Source organism: Urocampus carinirostris, chromosome 7, assembly GCF_059441175.1.
Source record: "Urocampus carinirostris isolate Australia breed hairy pipefish chromosome 7, RoL_Ucar_1.0, whole genome shotgun sequence".
Lineage (NCBI taxonomy): Eukaryota > Metazoa > Chordata > Actinopteri > Syngnathiformes > Syngnathidae > Urocampus > Urocampus carinirostris.
Genome location: NC_142355.1, coordinates 10,010,873 through 10,026,131, shown reverse-complemented (window position 1 = coordinate 10,026,131; position 15,259 = coordinate 10,010,873). Strand labels below are relative to the sequence as shown.

Here is a 15,259-nt window from a genome sequence, read left to right as displayed (position 1 = left end):
TAAACAATGTCCAACTGAATTTAAAAAGCCATTGTGTTTTTTACCCACAGCATCTATCTACTTTCATCTTATGTTTAGCAAAGTTGTTTGGGGCAGAACACATTAGGTAGGAGGAATGGGGGGACATGGGTGAGTGATGTCGGGTTACGTCATGCACGTTTTCTTTCTGTTTCTATTTGTTAGTGTAGTGTGAAAGTGGTGAAAGTAAGAAGAGGCTTACTTGAAGTACTGTCCAAACACGGACCCAAACCCCATGTAAAATTTAAAAAAAAAAAGTTTTTTTTTGAGCATGTCAAAGAAAGGCACATACTTGCATACGCATCATGAACAAGCTTAAAGAGACTGCAATGATGACACAAGCCAGGCAGCCGTAGGAAATGAATTCAAAATTCAGTACTACACCTTTAACTCACTTTCACTATAGGCGAGGATCGAAATGAAGAGACGCCTCGTCTCTGCGCATGAGCTATAGAGAATTCACGTATTTATCAAAGATCGTCCTCACAAGTGATCTGGATATTCTTACTAAAAATAGACCGTATGTGGGTCCATGGATGTGTTTGCATTCAATGTTTTGCGATTGTGGTCACCAATATTTTCGACTGATAAATCTTTGCAAAAATGGTAATATAAAACAGTAATACGTCTGAGCCTGTTACCTCAGTCCTCGTTTATAATGCCCAGCCTAACTTTGAGTTCTTTTTTTAGGTTAAAGATTGTGCACGTTTTACTCTTAATAAATACGTTAGTTCGATTTATCAGTATTCAATTCTGATTCATCCTGTGCTCATATTACGTTCGGTACTTGGGCTGAATTGTTAAAGAGTCATGACGATGTTGACCATCAAAATCATCAACTGTTATAATAATTTTTGAGAACTCGTTCATAGCTCCCTTTTTTTTGCTTGTAATAGTTGTCAAAATTATTCTTTCATTGAATTTGGCTTCTATTCTGTTTCAGTGGCTGAATCAGGAGAATATAATTCAGAGGCTCGTGGACATGGTACAGCCGTCTCAGGATGAGGACGTAAGTTTGACCCTATTTTCTCCTCCATTTTACAAGCAACTATCATGCTAAGTGTCAGCTCACGTAACATAACCTGAGTTAAAATCAGTTGTAAAGTCTGGCAAAAAATACATCACTAACTAGTAGTTGTTCGTATTGACTTTAGTGTACCATTTAAATAGATGCAGGGGTGTCAAACTCCTTTTAGCTTAGGTGCCACATAATGGAAAAAACTCTCATGGGGGCTGAACAAATAAATGAATGGCATGAAAGTTGTGCCTTAGCTGTAGGGCTGAGAATTTTTGGGAGGTTAACAGTTAAAGTACCGTATTTTCCGCACTATAAGGCGCACCTAAAAGCCTTTATTTTTTTCAAAAGCTGACCATGCGCCTTATAATACAGTGCGCCTTATTTATGGATCAATATTGATTCGCAAAGTCTTGCAACTAACTTGCAGCCGCCAACTAGATTTTCCCCCGAACGCCAAGTAGTCCGCGGTGTATGCTGGGATTTATTTACCGGCGTTTCATTGGCTAACCAATGTGTCAATCATCATTTGAATCGATCACTGTTGGCTAAAGATATTCGGAGGTCAAGGGGCAGATCCTTTTTATCATTTACAGGCTGGCATTGGCTTGAACGGCAAAACAAAGCCTGCAATTGGCCAAAAAAGATGTGTCAATCATCAGTTGAATCGATCACTATTGGCTAAAGTTATTCGGAGGTCAAAAGGCGGATCCTTTTTATCATTTACAGGCTGGCATTGGCTTAAACGGCAAAACAAAGCCTGCAATTGGCCGAAAAAGATGAATGTGTATAGCACGTGGCTGACGGCATACAGAAAGCATTTTTTACTATACTGTATTTGTAAATATTTTATTCTCCTGGATTTACTACACTCACGGATATAAGAGGACCACGGCTGCACATTATTATGAACACAACGACTTCGGTGAGCTACTCCGGCTATATATCTTGTTTCAGACTGAACTCGATGTTTCTGTGATAAGCGGTTCAGATAATGGATGGAATGGAGTTTCTATTTTTAAATTAAACTCAATTCCAAGTGTTTATTGTCATATGCACAGTAAAGTTGCGAGCGAAAAATAAAATAGAAACTAAGGAATGGTTGGCATTTCTTGAATCCCAAGACTTTAACCTTCCGAATGATGGAACGATGCATTTGAGTGACATCGTACGGACACCGCATCCGCACGTGTTCTCGACATGTATTTGCGTCTTTGCAAGCTTTGGGAATATTAAGGGGGCAATAAGTTGGACTGAACTATCTGACTGTTTTGTCCATGTTCCCATTGTAGCGCCTTATAATCCGGTGCGTCTTATGTATGTCAAAAATAGGACCAAAAACTATTTTTTCGGGGTGCGCCCTATAACCCGGTGCGCCTTATAGTGCGGAAAATACGGTACGTTTCGATTTAGGGGTGTAAGATTCGATTGTAAAACAATTGTTGCAGTTGTTTTTTTCCTCGATATTTTTTCCTTCACCAAGATTTCATATCTTGTCGTGTTTATCAATTGTGCCTTTGTGAAAAAAATAATTAAATTCATTTTCACTAGTTTATTTAACTTGGGGAAACTCATGCAAACTACAAATTGACATAAATAGCAAACAAACATTAATTTAAGTGCAAATTGTGTATCTGATTGATTTAATCATTTTAAAGTATTCTTCTGTTTTTTATCTTTTTTTAAAGAAAACATTTACCTGAATTTGTGGACTTCGCTGTTAGAATTCATATCTGTTTTAGAAAAGAGCAAACCTTTTGTAAACCTCTGCAAAGACCCCTAGGTGCAATTTTTTTATTTTTATTTTTTAATCGAGGCGCTTACCGATATTTCCCATTCACTGGGGATAAAAAGTGAAGTTTAGTAGCAATAGTGCGGTTGAGAGAGCCATGACACATCAGACATCAGACCTGACTGCAATCATGTTGCCCTAAAAAGTGCCCATGACCTCTTTTTTAAAAGATTGTAATGGGTGTTTGTTCAAATGCATTCTAGTTAATAAATGGTGGTCAGTGAATACAGCTACAGTTTGGTTTGCTTTGTTAAATAGCAGGTTATTGTTTGGCGTGATGCAGCTCATTTTTCTCATGTTTCTCTCAGCATTGTTTCACTGGCCGGATCAAATCCGTTGGCGGGCCCTATCTGGTCCACGGGCACCCCTGGTCTAATGCAATCAAATACATTCAATAGTGTTATTGCTGTCTTAGTTTTTCAAATGTTTTTATTTGATGTTTTTTTCTTTACGTTTTAAATCAATCAGTTTTATTTTGCTAAGGATTTTAGTTAGCTTGAGGGGGAACATGAGTCTCAACAGCTATATATCACATTTAAATAAATGCCCAGTTCATACATCAGACTTAGTCATTTTGTTTGTGTAAAAGTGCTTTCTAACTTTATTGTTTCTTTGCTTTACTATTGTGAAGAGTTCAATTAAAATGGACCGGTAGGTAATGACAAACTATGAAGGCAAATGTTTGGCATTAACATTAATTTAAACGGACCTCTAAGCAGAAATAAATAAATAAAATAAATACCAGGCAATATAACACTGTAGGTGTATCATTGTGAGAATGTTTATTCTGCTACAAAAACCTTATGATGCAAATGTGTAAAGACCAGGGGCCCTATTTTATATAATCCTAATCAGAACACACAACCACACGTACAATTATGATGGAAATTGGAGGAAAAAGACAAAGTGTTTATATTACAAAAACAAAATGTGAGAATGTTATGTATTGTTATTCAGTTACTTCATGTTGTTTTTATTGCCATTTCATATCAAATATACCATTCACACAGAGACACTCCAATGCCTCGCAGTCCCTTTGTGAGATCATCAGACTAAGCAGAGACCAGATGTTCCAGGTCCAAGGATGCCCACAACCAGATCCGTTATTAGCTACACTTGAAAAGTAAGTGTTGGTGACAAATACATATTGCTTACCTCGCAACTGTATTAGATCAAGGACATTGCATTATGAACAAATAACGTTTTTTGTTTTGTCAATATTTTTTATTTTAGTTACCAAAAAATTGGTCCTGCTGTTTCTTTCAGATAATTCATTGTTTGTTTAAAGCAATTCTTATTTGGAAATCGTCAACTCTAAAAAATGCATATGATTTTGACACCGGTTGCTGGCTACTCATTCTTATTAAATATTTGGGGACATTGTATTTAAATAAATACTTAGGAATGATCCCCAATAAATTTGGTAAAGACATTTTTGTTTTCTGTCTTCAGGCAAACCACTGTGGAGAAGCTATTGAATCACATCTTTGATAAGGAGAAGAATGAATCTGCAATTGTCAATGTTATCCAGATCCTTCTTACCTTGTTTGAAACAAGGCGACCAGCGTATGTACTTTGATATTTTCAATTTTAATTGTAATTTCCAACGTAAACATAATAGACTATTTCAAAGCACTGCAAAAACAATGTAAATGTTTATCGGTGAGGTGAAGCTTGTAACTTTCGGTGGTAACTGGTTAGGCCAGCAGGTGGTTTGATTCTAACTGAAATTAAATCAAAAGAAAGAATAAGGACTTTGTTAACACAAGAACTTGCAACGTTAGGGAGGAGGAAGAAATTCGGTAGCAGGAGTGATGGTTTTAAGATAATCAAATCATTTAAATGATCAGGAATTATTTGGTAGCGTGTCAGAATGATATTTATACCCAGCACTAAAGACAGTTGGTTGCGTTGTCTTTGGTTGTGTTACCTTTGGGTCAGATGGAGAATCACATGGGGGAAAAAGGTATGGCGCATCCCACTTCCGCAAAAAAGTCTTTGTCCTTTTTGTTGAATCCATCGTGCCTTTTTCAGCTAATGGGGAGGGAAAAAGAGGAACATAAGCAAAACCTGGCTTCCTGGCTGGGTTTCGTCGAGGAGGCAAAGCAGTGGATCGCGCCTTCCTTTGTCCCCATGGTCCCAGATGGGGCAAAGGCCAGCTCGGCTCCCCCTTCGAGCCACTTTCCATGGAGAGCAGGAATGAGGAAAAGAGGACGGGGGGCGTTCACGCCTTTCTTTTAAATGCTGCTTATGGCCTCTGTCACTGGAGGCTTGTCCTGTGACCTGTAGCAGTTTCTGCTTTTCAAAATACATTTATCCGATTAGTTAAAAAGAATTGTTAATAATGAGCGAAATTTCATTTGGACACAACATAAAGTAAATCCACTAGCATGAAGTATGATACACATACGCAAATCATTAATGTTTTGATTACAAATGACCACTTTGGGGGTTTAAATCTTTATTAAACAGATGGAGAGTCTGGCCTCATCCTCTAAACGAATGCAATGTCTCTCCGTGGGCCCTGGTGTGTGTGCTCTTGTGTGCCCTTATAGGAAAAACGAAAGGTCTCGTGACCGATAGTGGGCCTTTTGAGGTCATTGCAGAGTTGTTGTTTGGAAAAGGTTATGGGAAATGCACCTGTGGCAGTTCAGTCCCCTACAAGTTGTACTTGTACTCCTCTAAATGTAGGGTGTCCAAAGTAAATGTCGACGTGATTATTTGTCATAAAAATGTGTGAGTTTTATTAACGTTTGTCTGTCACTTTTGGTACTTGATTACAGTGAGTCAAATTAATAAGGTTGTCTTTTATCCCATACATAATGCTAAAGTGAGTTATTTTCCTGTATTGCTCTCTCGAACTGAATATTCCAACTACATGAATAATCTCTCTTCTTAAACTGGTTATTCTGATTGTTTTGTCCCCTAATATTCGGACTTAAACCCGAATATTCTCTGCACGTACACACAGCAACTGAAAACAATCTGGGTGTGTCTCTTTCAGATTTGAGGGCCACATTGAATGCTCCCCTCAAGTTTCCAACCCATCATTCTCAGTTAACCACAGCATCTTGGAAGCTGTCAGACCAAGACTCAAAGACTTTCATCAGTTGCTGCTGCACCCTCCAAAGGTAATTTTGAAAAGAATCAGCAATGCAGAAGGTTTTTTACTAAATTGTAATGGTACTTATTTTTCCATTATATTTATTTCTATTAATTTGGCTTAGCAGGTGATTCAGTACTTTGCTTGAACCAGCCCTCTTGTGTGATTTTGGAATGTTCTTCCTGCATCGGTTATAGAATAGTGTACAGAGAATATACCTAACCATACCCAATTATTTTTCAAAACTTATCTGGTTGGGAAGTCAAACACCCATCGTAGACAAAGCTAGAAAAACTCGGCGCGTCAAAGCATATAATTGACTAGCCGCAAGACGGAGAGCAAACTAGTTCCTGTGGACTATATTCTCTGAGACATTCTATTACATTTTTACTCATTTGTATATAATTGTATATAATTATTTATTCATAATTTAATTTGGTGGTTACCTCGTCAGCCAGCAGGTGGGGCTGGCGACACCATCATAAATAGTCTAAAATAGCCTCTTTTGTCTCTGTAATATCAAGAAGGAAGCAATTTGCAGGACGTCATGTCTTTTTTTTTTTTAGCTCTAAATTGTCGATTTTTCAGTTCTTTTAAATTGAAAATGAATGATCAGTCGTAAAGAAAAATATATAGACACACAAATAAATAATGCAACATTGTTTGTTTTTAACAAACTATGATTTATAAACACAGCAAGGAAAATCAAATGTAGCCAGTTAGAGAATATCTCTAGGTAAATACTCACAGCCCCTGCCACGAGGTTTAAAATCGAGCTTAGGTGCAATCTGTTTCCTCCGATTATCTTTGAGATCTTTTTTTTTTTAGCTTAATATAGGTCCTCCTATGGTAAATTAATTTGATTGGACATGATTTTGAAAGGCACATAAGATCCCACAATTGAAAGTGTATCTCAGAGCATAAACCATGCGTGACGTCAAAGGAATTGTCAGAAATGCAGACCTCTGAAACTGGATCGTCTCGCAGCACATATCTGGGGAAGGGTACATATACATTTATGCTAATTCGAAGGTCCCATAATTTAATAACCACTAGGACTCTTACAAAGCTGGCTGGCCATCCAAACGGAGCAATGAGGGCAGAAGAGCCCAAAGTCAGGGAGGTTACCAAGAATCTTGACGGTCAATGTGTCAAAGCGCTCGCATTTTCTAGAGAGCGGATACATTTCCAGAAGGAAAACTGTCTCTGCATTATTTCATCTTTTTGGCCTGTGTTATAGAGTGGCAAGACTGAAGCCATTTCTTAATAAAAAAAACCTGTCAACAGGCCCGAAGTTTGCCAAAAAAGGTCCAGAAGGACACTTAAGACACAAGAAACAAAATTATCTGGACAAAGATTGAATTCTTTGCTGTGATTTCTAGGCGTCGTGTGCTGCAAAGAGAAATGATAGTTGTGCCAGGTTTGAGGAATCTTGTTCAAAAAGACTTGAGACTGCAATTTCTGCCAAATTTGCATCAACAAAGTATTGAGTAAAGATGGTTAATACTTATGCCCATGAAATTATAGAGTGTTTTGTGTAGAATTTTAGGAAAAAAACGTTTATTCACTCCACATAGATCTTTGGCTGTATAGTAACAAATTGTGTGAAAAGTGAAGTGCTGTGAATAGTTTCAGAATGCACTGATTTAGTACTTGGTTAGAAATTTGTGTCCTATACATTTTTTTCAACAGAATGAAATGATGAAGACAACGTGGGGGGTGCTCGATCCTCCTGTCGGTAGCGCAAGGCTCCATGTGGTCAGACTAGTGGTCAGTTTGCTGCAAACCAACACTCCTTGTATCAATAAAGAGCTCATTCACCTCAACACTTTGGGAGTAATACTTGTGAGTATGACTTTTTCAAACATCTTTGGTAAATATGACATTTTGATTAAAATAGTCCTATTTGAACGGTTAACATGCTAATTCCAGGGTTTGTGTGGGCGTGTAAAATCGTTAAAAAGCTTGAATTTTATTGTTGGGTTTTCAAGGATTGAAAGGTCTTGAATTTTGAGTTAAGTGCTTGTAAATTGTTGCGATGTTTCTTAATATTTCTGCTTAAAAATGAGGCTGACAATGTTCTCCGGTGGCTTTGATTGAACATTACATTTCTTCTTCCCTTGATTAATTGCAGCTGGCATTGTTTTTTACGGCATTGTCCTATGAAGCGTATCGGGTCGCGCCTAAGAGGAAAGGAGTATGCTGCATCTAAACAGGGCAGTGTGAAATTTGTATCAGTGCACGGATTATCTATCAACTACGGACATTTATTGTGAACCATGCAAAATATTAAGGTAGCGTTTCCCAGTGGTAAATTGTAATAGGAAGAACTTTCTGCAACTGAAAATATAAACTACATACAGGGAGTGCAGAATTATTAGGCAAATGAGTATTTTGACCACATCATCCTCTTTATGCATGTTGTCTTACTCCAAGCTGTATAGGCTCGAAAGCCTACTACCAATTAAGCATATCAGGTGATGTGCATCTCTGTAATGAGAAGGGGTGTGGTCTAATGACATCAACACCCTATATCAGGTGTGCATAATTATTAGGCAACTTCCTTTCCTTTGGCAAAATGGGTCAGAAGAGGGACTTGACAGGCTCTGAAAAGTCAAAAATAGTGAGATATCTTGCAGAGGGATGCAGCACTCTTAAAATTGCCAAGCTTCTGAAGCGTGATCATCGAACAATCAAGCGTTACATTCAAAATAGTCAACAGGGTCGCAAGAAGCGTGTAGAAAATCCAAGGCGCAAAATAACTGCCCGTGAACTGAGAAAAGTCAAGCGTACAGCTGCCAAGATGCCACTTGCCACCAGTTTTGCCATATTTCAGAGCTGCAACATCACTGGAGTGCCCAAAAGCACAAGGTGTGCAATACTCAGAGACATGGCCAAGGTAAGAAAGGCTGAAAAACGACCACCACTGAACAAGACACACAAGCTGAAACGTCAAGACTGGGCCAAGAAAAATCTCAAGACGGATTTTTCTAAGGTTTTATGGACTGATGAAATGAGAGTGAGTCTTGATGGGCCAGATGGATGGGCCCGTGGCTGGATCGGTAAAGGGCAGAGAGCTCCAGTCCGCCTCAGACGCCAGCAAGGTGGAGGTGGGGTACTGGTATGGGCTGGTATCATCAAAGATGAGCTTGTGGGGCCTTTTCGGGTTGAGGATGGACTCAAGCTCAACTCCCAGTCCTACTGCCAGTTTCTGGAAGACACCTTCTTCAAGCAGTGGTACAGGAAGAAGTCCGCATCCTTCAAGAAAAACATGATTTTCATGCAGGACAACGCTCCATCACACGCATCCAAGTACTCCACAGCGTGGCTGGCAAGAAAGGGTCTAAAAGAAGAAAAACTAATGACATGGCCTCCTTGTTCACCTGATCTGAACCCCATAGAGAACCTGAGGTCCCTCATCAAATGTGAGATTTACAAGGAGGGAAAACAGTACACCTCTCTAAACAGTGTCTGGGAGGCTGTGGTTGCTGCTGCACGCAATGTTGATCGTGAACAGATCAAAGCACTGACAGAATCCATGGATGGCAGGCTTTTGAGTGTCCTTGCAAAGAAAGGTGGCTATATTGGTCACTGATTTGTTTTTGTTTTGTTTTTGAATGTCAGAAATGTATATTTGTGAATGTTGAGCTGTTATATTGGTTTCCCTGATGAAAATAAATAATTGAAATGGGTATACATTTGTTTTTTGTTAAGTTGCCTAATAATTATGCACAATAATAGTCACCTGCACACACAGATATCCTCCTAAAATAGCTAAAACTAAAAAAGCCCCACTCCAACTTCCAAAATATTCAGCTTTGATATTAATGAGACTTTTGGGTTCATTAAGAACATGGTTGTTGTTCAATAATATAATTAATCCTCAAAAATACAACTTGCCTAATAATTCTGCACTCCCTGTATTACATTTTTACCCAACACCCAATGTGGGAAGGGATTTGTCTAAAAATATTTACACACATATTGTTCAGATTCACAAACATATTTGCGGTTTAATCATGATCCAACAATCATATGTCTTGATAAAATTCACACGCAAGATTAAAAATTGCATATAAAAATGTATTATATTTGTGGCTCTATAAAATACACGATTTACTCCGTATTTATTTTTTTAAGTGTACTGGAGAATCTCGAGGGGTGGCTCTGAAAATCCTTAAGAAGTGCTTTAATTTGGCCATGAAAATGGTGTATGAACCCTGTAATTGAAATGTGGGTGTGGGTGCTAGGATTTTTTGTTGATTATTGTTATTTTAAAAATGTTGGATAAGTTAGATGTTTTCCGTTCTGTTTTATTTTGTTGACAGCAATGCTTGTGTTTTCCTTTCTTTACTCTTGTATATGAAAAGTTCAGTATTTTATTTATACTGACAAGGGAGAAAAGAGAATATATATTGGTTAATAATTGTAATACTATTCTGTTTTTCATAGGATATGTATTTCAGGTACGTCTGGAACAACTTCCTTCACATACAGGTGGAAATTTGTACAGCTGTTATTTTGGTCATGCCTCCGTTCACCTCTGAAGTCCAGCCTGACTCGGAAGAAGAGAATGCCAAAGAGAGCATTCTCGTCAGACATGTAAGATATAACATGCCCCTCCTAAAGATTGTTCATTATTTTTTAACAAATAAAAGTGCTGATTAATGTTTGGTTCATTTTAAGTAATTTGTCAGCTCACAAAGTCTCAAAAAGTGTTATTTTTCCAGAAAAAAATACACCTTGGGTACTAAATACTTAATAAAGTAAGAAAGTTCTTGTATATCTGCTGAAATTTTATCTGAAGGTGGTTATTTTTATCAATTGAATAGCGCACAATTTTCCCCCTTTAAAACACAAACCAATTTGCAAATCTATGCAAAAATTCATTTCCACTAGTTTATTTAACTCGGGTAAACTCATGCAAACTAGAAATTGACATAAATAGCAAACAAACATTAATTTAAGTGCAAATTACGTATCTGATTGATTTAATCATTTTAAAGTATTCTTCTGTTTTTTATATTTTTTTAAAAAAAACATTTACCTGAATTTGTGGACTTTGCTGTTAGAATTCATATCTGTTTTAGAAAAGAGCAAACTTTTTGTAAACCTCTGGAAAGACCCCGAGGTGCAATTTTTAAATTTTGTACTTTTTAATCGAGGTGCTAACCGATATTTTCCATTCCGTGGGGATAAAGAGCGTAGTTTAGTAGCAATAGTGGGGTTAAGAGAGCCATGACACATCAGACATCAGACCTGACTGCAATCGTGTTGCCCTAAAAAAGTGCCCATGACCTCTTTTCATACAATGGACTTAGTAATTGTGTTTGTGTAAAAGTGCTTTCTAACTTAATTGTTTCTTTGCTTTACTATTGTGAAGAGTTCAATTAAAATGGACCGGGAGGTAATGACAAACTATGAAGGCAAATGTTTGGCATTAACAGTAATTTAAACAGACCTCTAAGCAAAAATAAATAAATAAAATAAATATCAGGCAATATAACACTGTAGGTGTATCATTGTGAGAATGTTTATTCTGTTGCAAAAACCTTATGATGCAAATGTGTAAGGACCAGGGGCCCTATTTTATATAATTCTAATCAGAAAACACAAACCAATTTGCAAATCTTTCCATTTTTTTGACTAGTGCCTGAATAGTTTTGAGGGATTCTGTTTATCATTAACTGTTTTTCCTTTTTAAATTCTCTCAACAGCTGTTTCAAAAATGCCATTTCATACAGAGAATCATTGATGCCTGGAACACAAACGAAAAAGAGCAGTGAGTATTTCTACATGTAATATTGAATTAAATTGTTTTTACTGTCATTGATAAGAACGTGGTGAACATTGTTTGCAACAAGATTTGACATGGCAGATGGGTACTCCAGGGTACACTCGTAATAAAGCCTTAAAAAAGAAAAAAGGAGGAATGTCGAGAAAAATAGGCAAAAATATTTACAAGGTAATACTTGGTGACCGGCCTAAGTTGTAATAATAGTGTAATGAAAAATAATGCGAAATACAAATATTAATTATAGTTTTCTATTAAAATACACCTTCTAACACAACATTTTTAAGTCATAGGAAACATAAATATTAAACTGAATTCACACAATAGAAGTAAGGCAATCACACCTGCATGGCTACTCGACACAGTAATAATTATAAAGGGACGATCAAACTAATAGTAAATATACCGTTAAGTCAAACAAATGGTTTATTTTTTGTTCCTCTGCTTGCCCAATGTTTGTAAATGCTGTTGTCTTTTGTAGGGTAGAAGGTGGTCGACGGCGAGGATACATGGGTCATCTCACTAGAATAGCTAATTCAATACTTCATAATTGTGACAAAGGACCTAATGGATTACAGATACAACAGCTTATCTCTGGTAAGAGCAGAATACATGCACACTTCATGATCTTTATGTAGCAAATGTGAGTCGATTTTTTTTTTTTTTTTTTTTTTTTTTTTTTTTTTTTTTTTTTTTTTTTTAGTAAAACCTTTATTCTAGCGCCAAAGTGCAAATGTAAACATCCATAAACAAGAGAGGCATGTTGTCACTTTGTTGTTTAAATATTGCTTCTATTCCATAATGACTGCATCTGAGAGCTTATGCTTGCGGCGAGCGGTTTCCAGCAGTCTCTAGCCTTAGAATCTGGAAATTCTCATAACTGGGATTTTCAGGCAAAATGTTTGCATTGAAGACATCTCATATTATGAAATTATTGTATCTCGTATGTAGAGGTATTCAAGTGTTGGGCTGCACAATTAACCAAAATTGAATCGATATCGTTGCGTGTCATAGTGCAATTGTGTAATCGTAAGACACTGCGTTTTTTCAAGGATTTTGTAGTTTGTCATTTGATCGAAAGGAGTGTTTCGCCAAATAGAATGTCACTAAACAATAGAGCAAACGCACTGGTGAGCTTGCTTGCTCGATTTTTTCAGTCTTCTATTTCGCTATTTGTGTTAATTGGTTTATTAGTTATTATTAGCACATGTTTTTGTATCCGCAGCTCCCGTGTTCACTGTGTGGGGGTTGTAGTTCTAGAGTTGTCCCCATACAATGATTACAATGTGCTGCTTTTTTTGTCTTAATATGCACCTTTTTCAGTTAATTTATAGATCCGACAGCGAGCGCTAAGCCACGCCCACCATAGGTACGGTATCCATGTATAACAGGCGGAGTAAATTTGGTGCCCGAAACAACAGCGAGCAACTCTTTAATCAATATTTCTGATAGCATAGCCGTATAATTTTTTCCAGATTATGTAATTTTATCTCAAAAGTCAGTAGAAAAGTGTCTCAATAATTATATGCAGTTATATATATATGGCATCAAGGTGTCCAAAAATGCTAACCTTGTAAGGGTGGATGCAAAATTTTGGTGATTTATGAAGAAGTCAGAACCCTCATACCAATTACACATAGATTTTGATTTGTAAGAGATAGTGGTAAACAGAGGATATACGGTACATTGATTGATCCAGTATATAAAATTTATGAAACGAGTGGTGTAATTCACATTTGTTACATTTTTTTTATGCTGGATCACGAATTGCGTTGCCTATTCACCCCATAATTAACAGGTTTTACTTTAATTACGAAATGCAACCTTCGCTTGTATTTGTTTTTGTCTTTTACTAACAAGGGCGCAGTAATATACTCAAAAAAGTGCAAGTAAAGCGGCCGCAATAACTTCACGTCAGTAAATGTAGACCGCAATGGTTACTGTGGATATCTAATTACTAAAAAACACATACAATAAAGTTATAAGGTAATTTAAAACTAATTAGGCATTATTAATTATACACATTAAGCACTGGGATCCACTGCATACACGATCTCCGACAACAAAGTCGATGGCCAGAAGCTCACGATAACATAGTCTCTCACTGGTAACTAACAGACCCAACAGCAGGGTAATAAAACTAAAACACTTAATATAGTTGTGTTGGTTTCCATCGATCCTCTGCACATTTAGTTGATTGTGAAGCCGCCCCCTGCCTTAATTTATCTCAAACATTTCTCAAAACTAGTTATCGGCTTAGGAAAAGGGACAAAGCTCACCCCTACCAATCGTTCCGGAAATGAAATGAAATGATCTGCATTTATATAGCGCTTTTGACTTCCCAAAGCGCTTTACAATGTGCTCCACATTTCCCAATAGCGGCATTGTATTGCAGCCATGTAAGACCTGCTTATTAGGGGTATTAGGGGTTCAGTGTCTTACCCAAGGACACTTCGACATGTAACACGGACGAGCCGGGATTCGAACTGGGATCCCTTGATCCCAAAGCGAGCGTGCTACCTCCTGAGCTACTGCTGCCCCCAATACCTCTGGATATCTTACAAGTATATATATATAATATATGTATATTTCAAGTGCCCCAGACACATCGTCTAACCGTTTTGATACAAAACACTGTACGAGCATGTGGACCACATGTGCATTGCCTGTGATACAAAGATTGCCGACCTAAATCGGCAGCCACGGGTTGTTGTCTGGGTTTTGATTGGTTGAAAAATACAACTGTTGGATCTATGAATTGGTTGATTGGATGATAAACATGTTGTATTTCTCGCAGCTGCGCTCCTGCATTCTCTGGAAGGGTGGGGGTCGGTAGTAATTGAATGATGCAAATCACCATGGCGTTGTTTTTCATTTTACAGTAAACCTCTACCCATGGGCCTAACCGACCAAAGCACCCCCCAAATTATAGCATTTTTTTAAACTCTTATTCTTAATAAAGAACAGGATAGGTTGAAATATGAAAACACTAGATAAAAAACCTTAAAGAAAGGGTAAAAGAAAATAAAAATGTGAACAATGTAGCGTTAGAAATACTACACTTCCTTGAAATGGATCAGTCCAGGTGGAAAAAGTACAAATGGACACCTCGACCACATAGTCTCCTGTCACACAACCCTGGTGGGGGCAGCTGGCTCTGCAAGTTTAGCTGGGGACTAGGAGAAGATGGGCAGTGACTGGCCATCACTGCCGGCCCGCCAACTTGAGGGCGTTGTGGTTTAGGGTCGAAACGCCTAGTGACAGTTGGACACCATCTGATTATATCTTCTTCTGGTTGAAAGCTACAGTCACTTTTTGAGTGACTGGGAAAGGTTGCACTAGTTTGTGTATTTTATAACTGTATTTTGTAGTGCAACCAACCATGAGTGCAAGGAAGAATTCAAACTATGGAGACTCAAAGTGACTAAAATGCACAATTTTACCTCACATTTTCCTGCCTTGTCTTTTTGAGGTTTTTGGTTACCCGTAGCAGCAAGATAGCTGACAATTGGGTCATGTTATGTAAAATAAATGCAA

The 15,259-nt window shown here is 37.5% G+C and overlaps 1 protein-coding gene across 6 annotated transcripts in view; it reads left to right on the top strand.

Moving 5' to 3' along the window:
- The window catches only part of ppp6r3 (protein phosphatase 6, regulatory subunit 3), a 47,899-nt gene that overhangs the window by 9,821 nt on the left and 22,819 nt on the right, over positions 1-15,259 (top strand). For all 6 annotated transcript variants that reach the window (XM_088339687.1, XM_088339688.1, XM_088339692.1 and 3 more), the window contains exons 6-13: positions 962-1,027; positions 3,836-3,948; positions 4,278-4,391; positions 5,830-5,956; positions 7,621-7,773; positions 10,381-10,530; positions 11,646-11,710; positions 12,204-12,319. In XM_088339687.1, the coding sequence (XP_088195813.1) occupies positions 962-1,027; positions 3,836-3,948; positions 4,278-4,391; positions 5,830-5,956; positions 7,621-7,773; positions 10,381-10,530; positions 11,646-11,710; positions 12,204-12,319 (904 nt within the window). The remainder of the gene's footprint in view (positions 1-961; positions 1,028-3,835; positions 3,949-4,277; positions 4,392-5,829; positions 5,957-7,620; positions 7,774-10,380; positions 10,531-11,645; positions 11,711-12,203; positions 12,320-15,259) is intronic.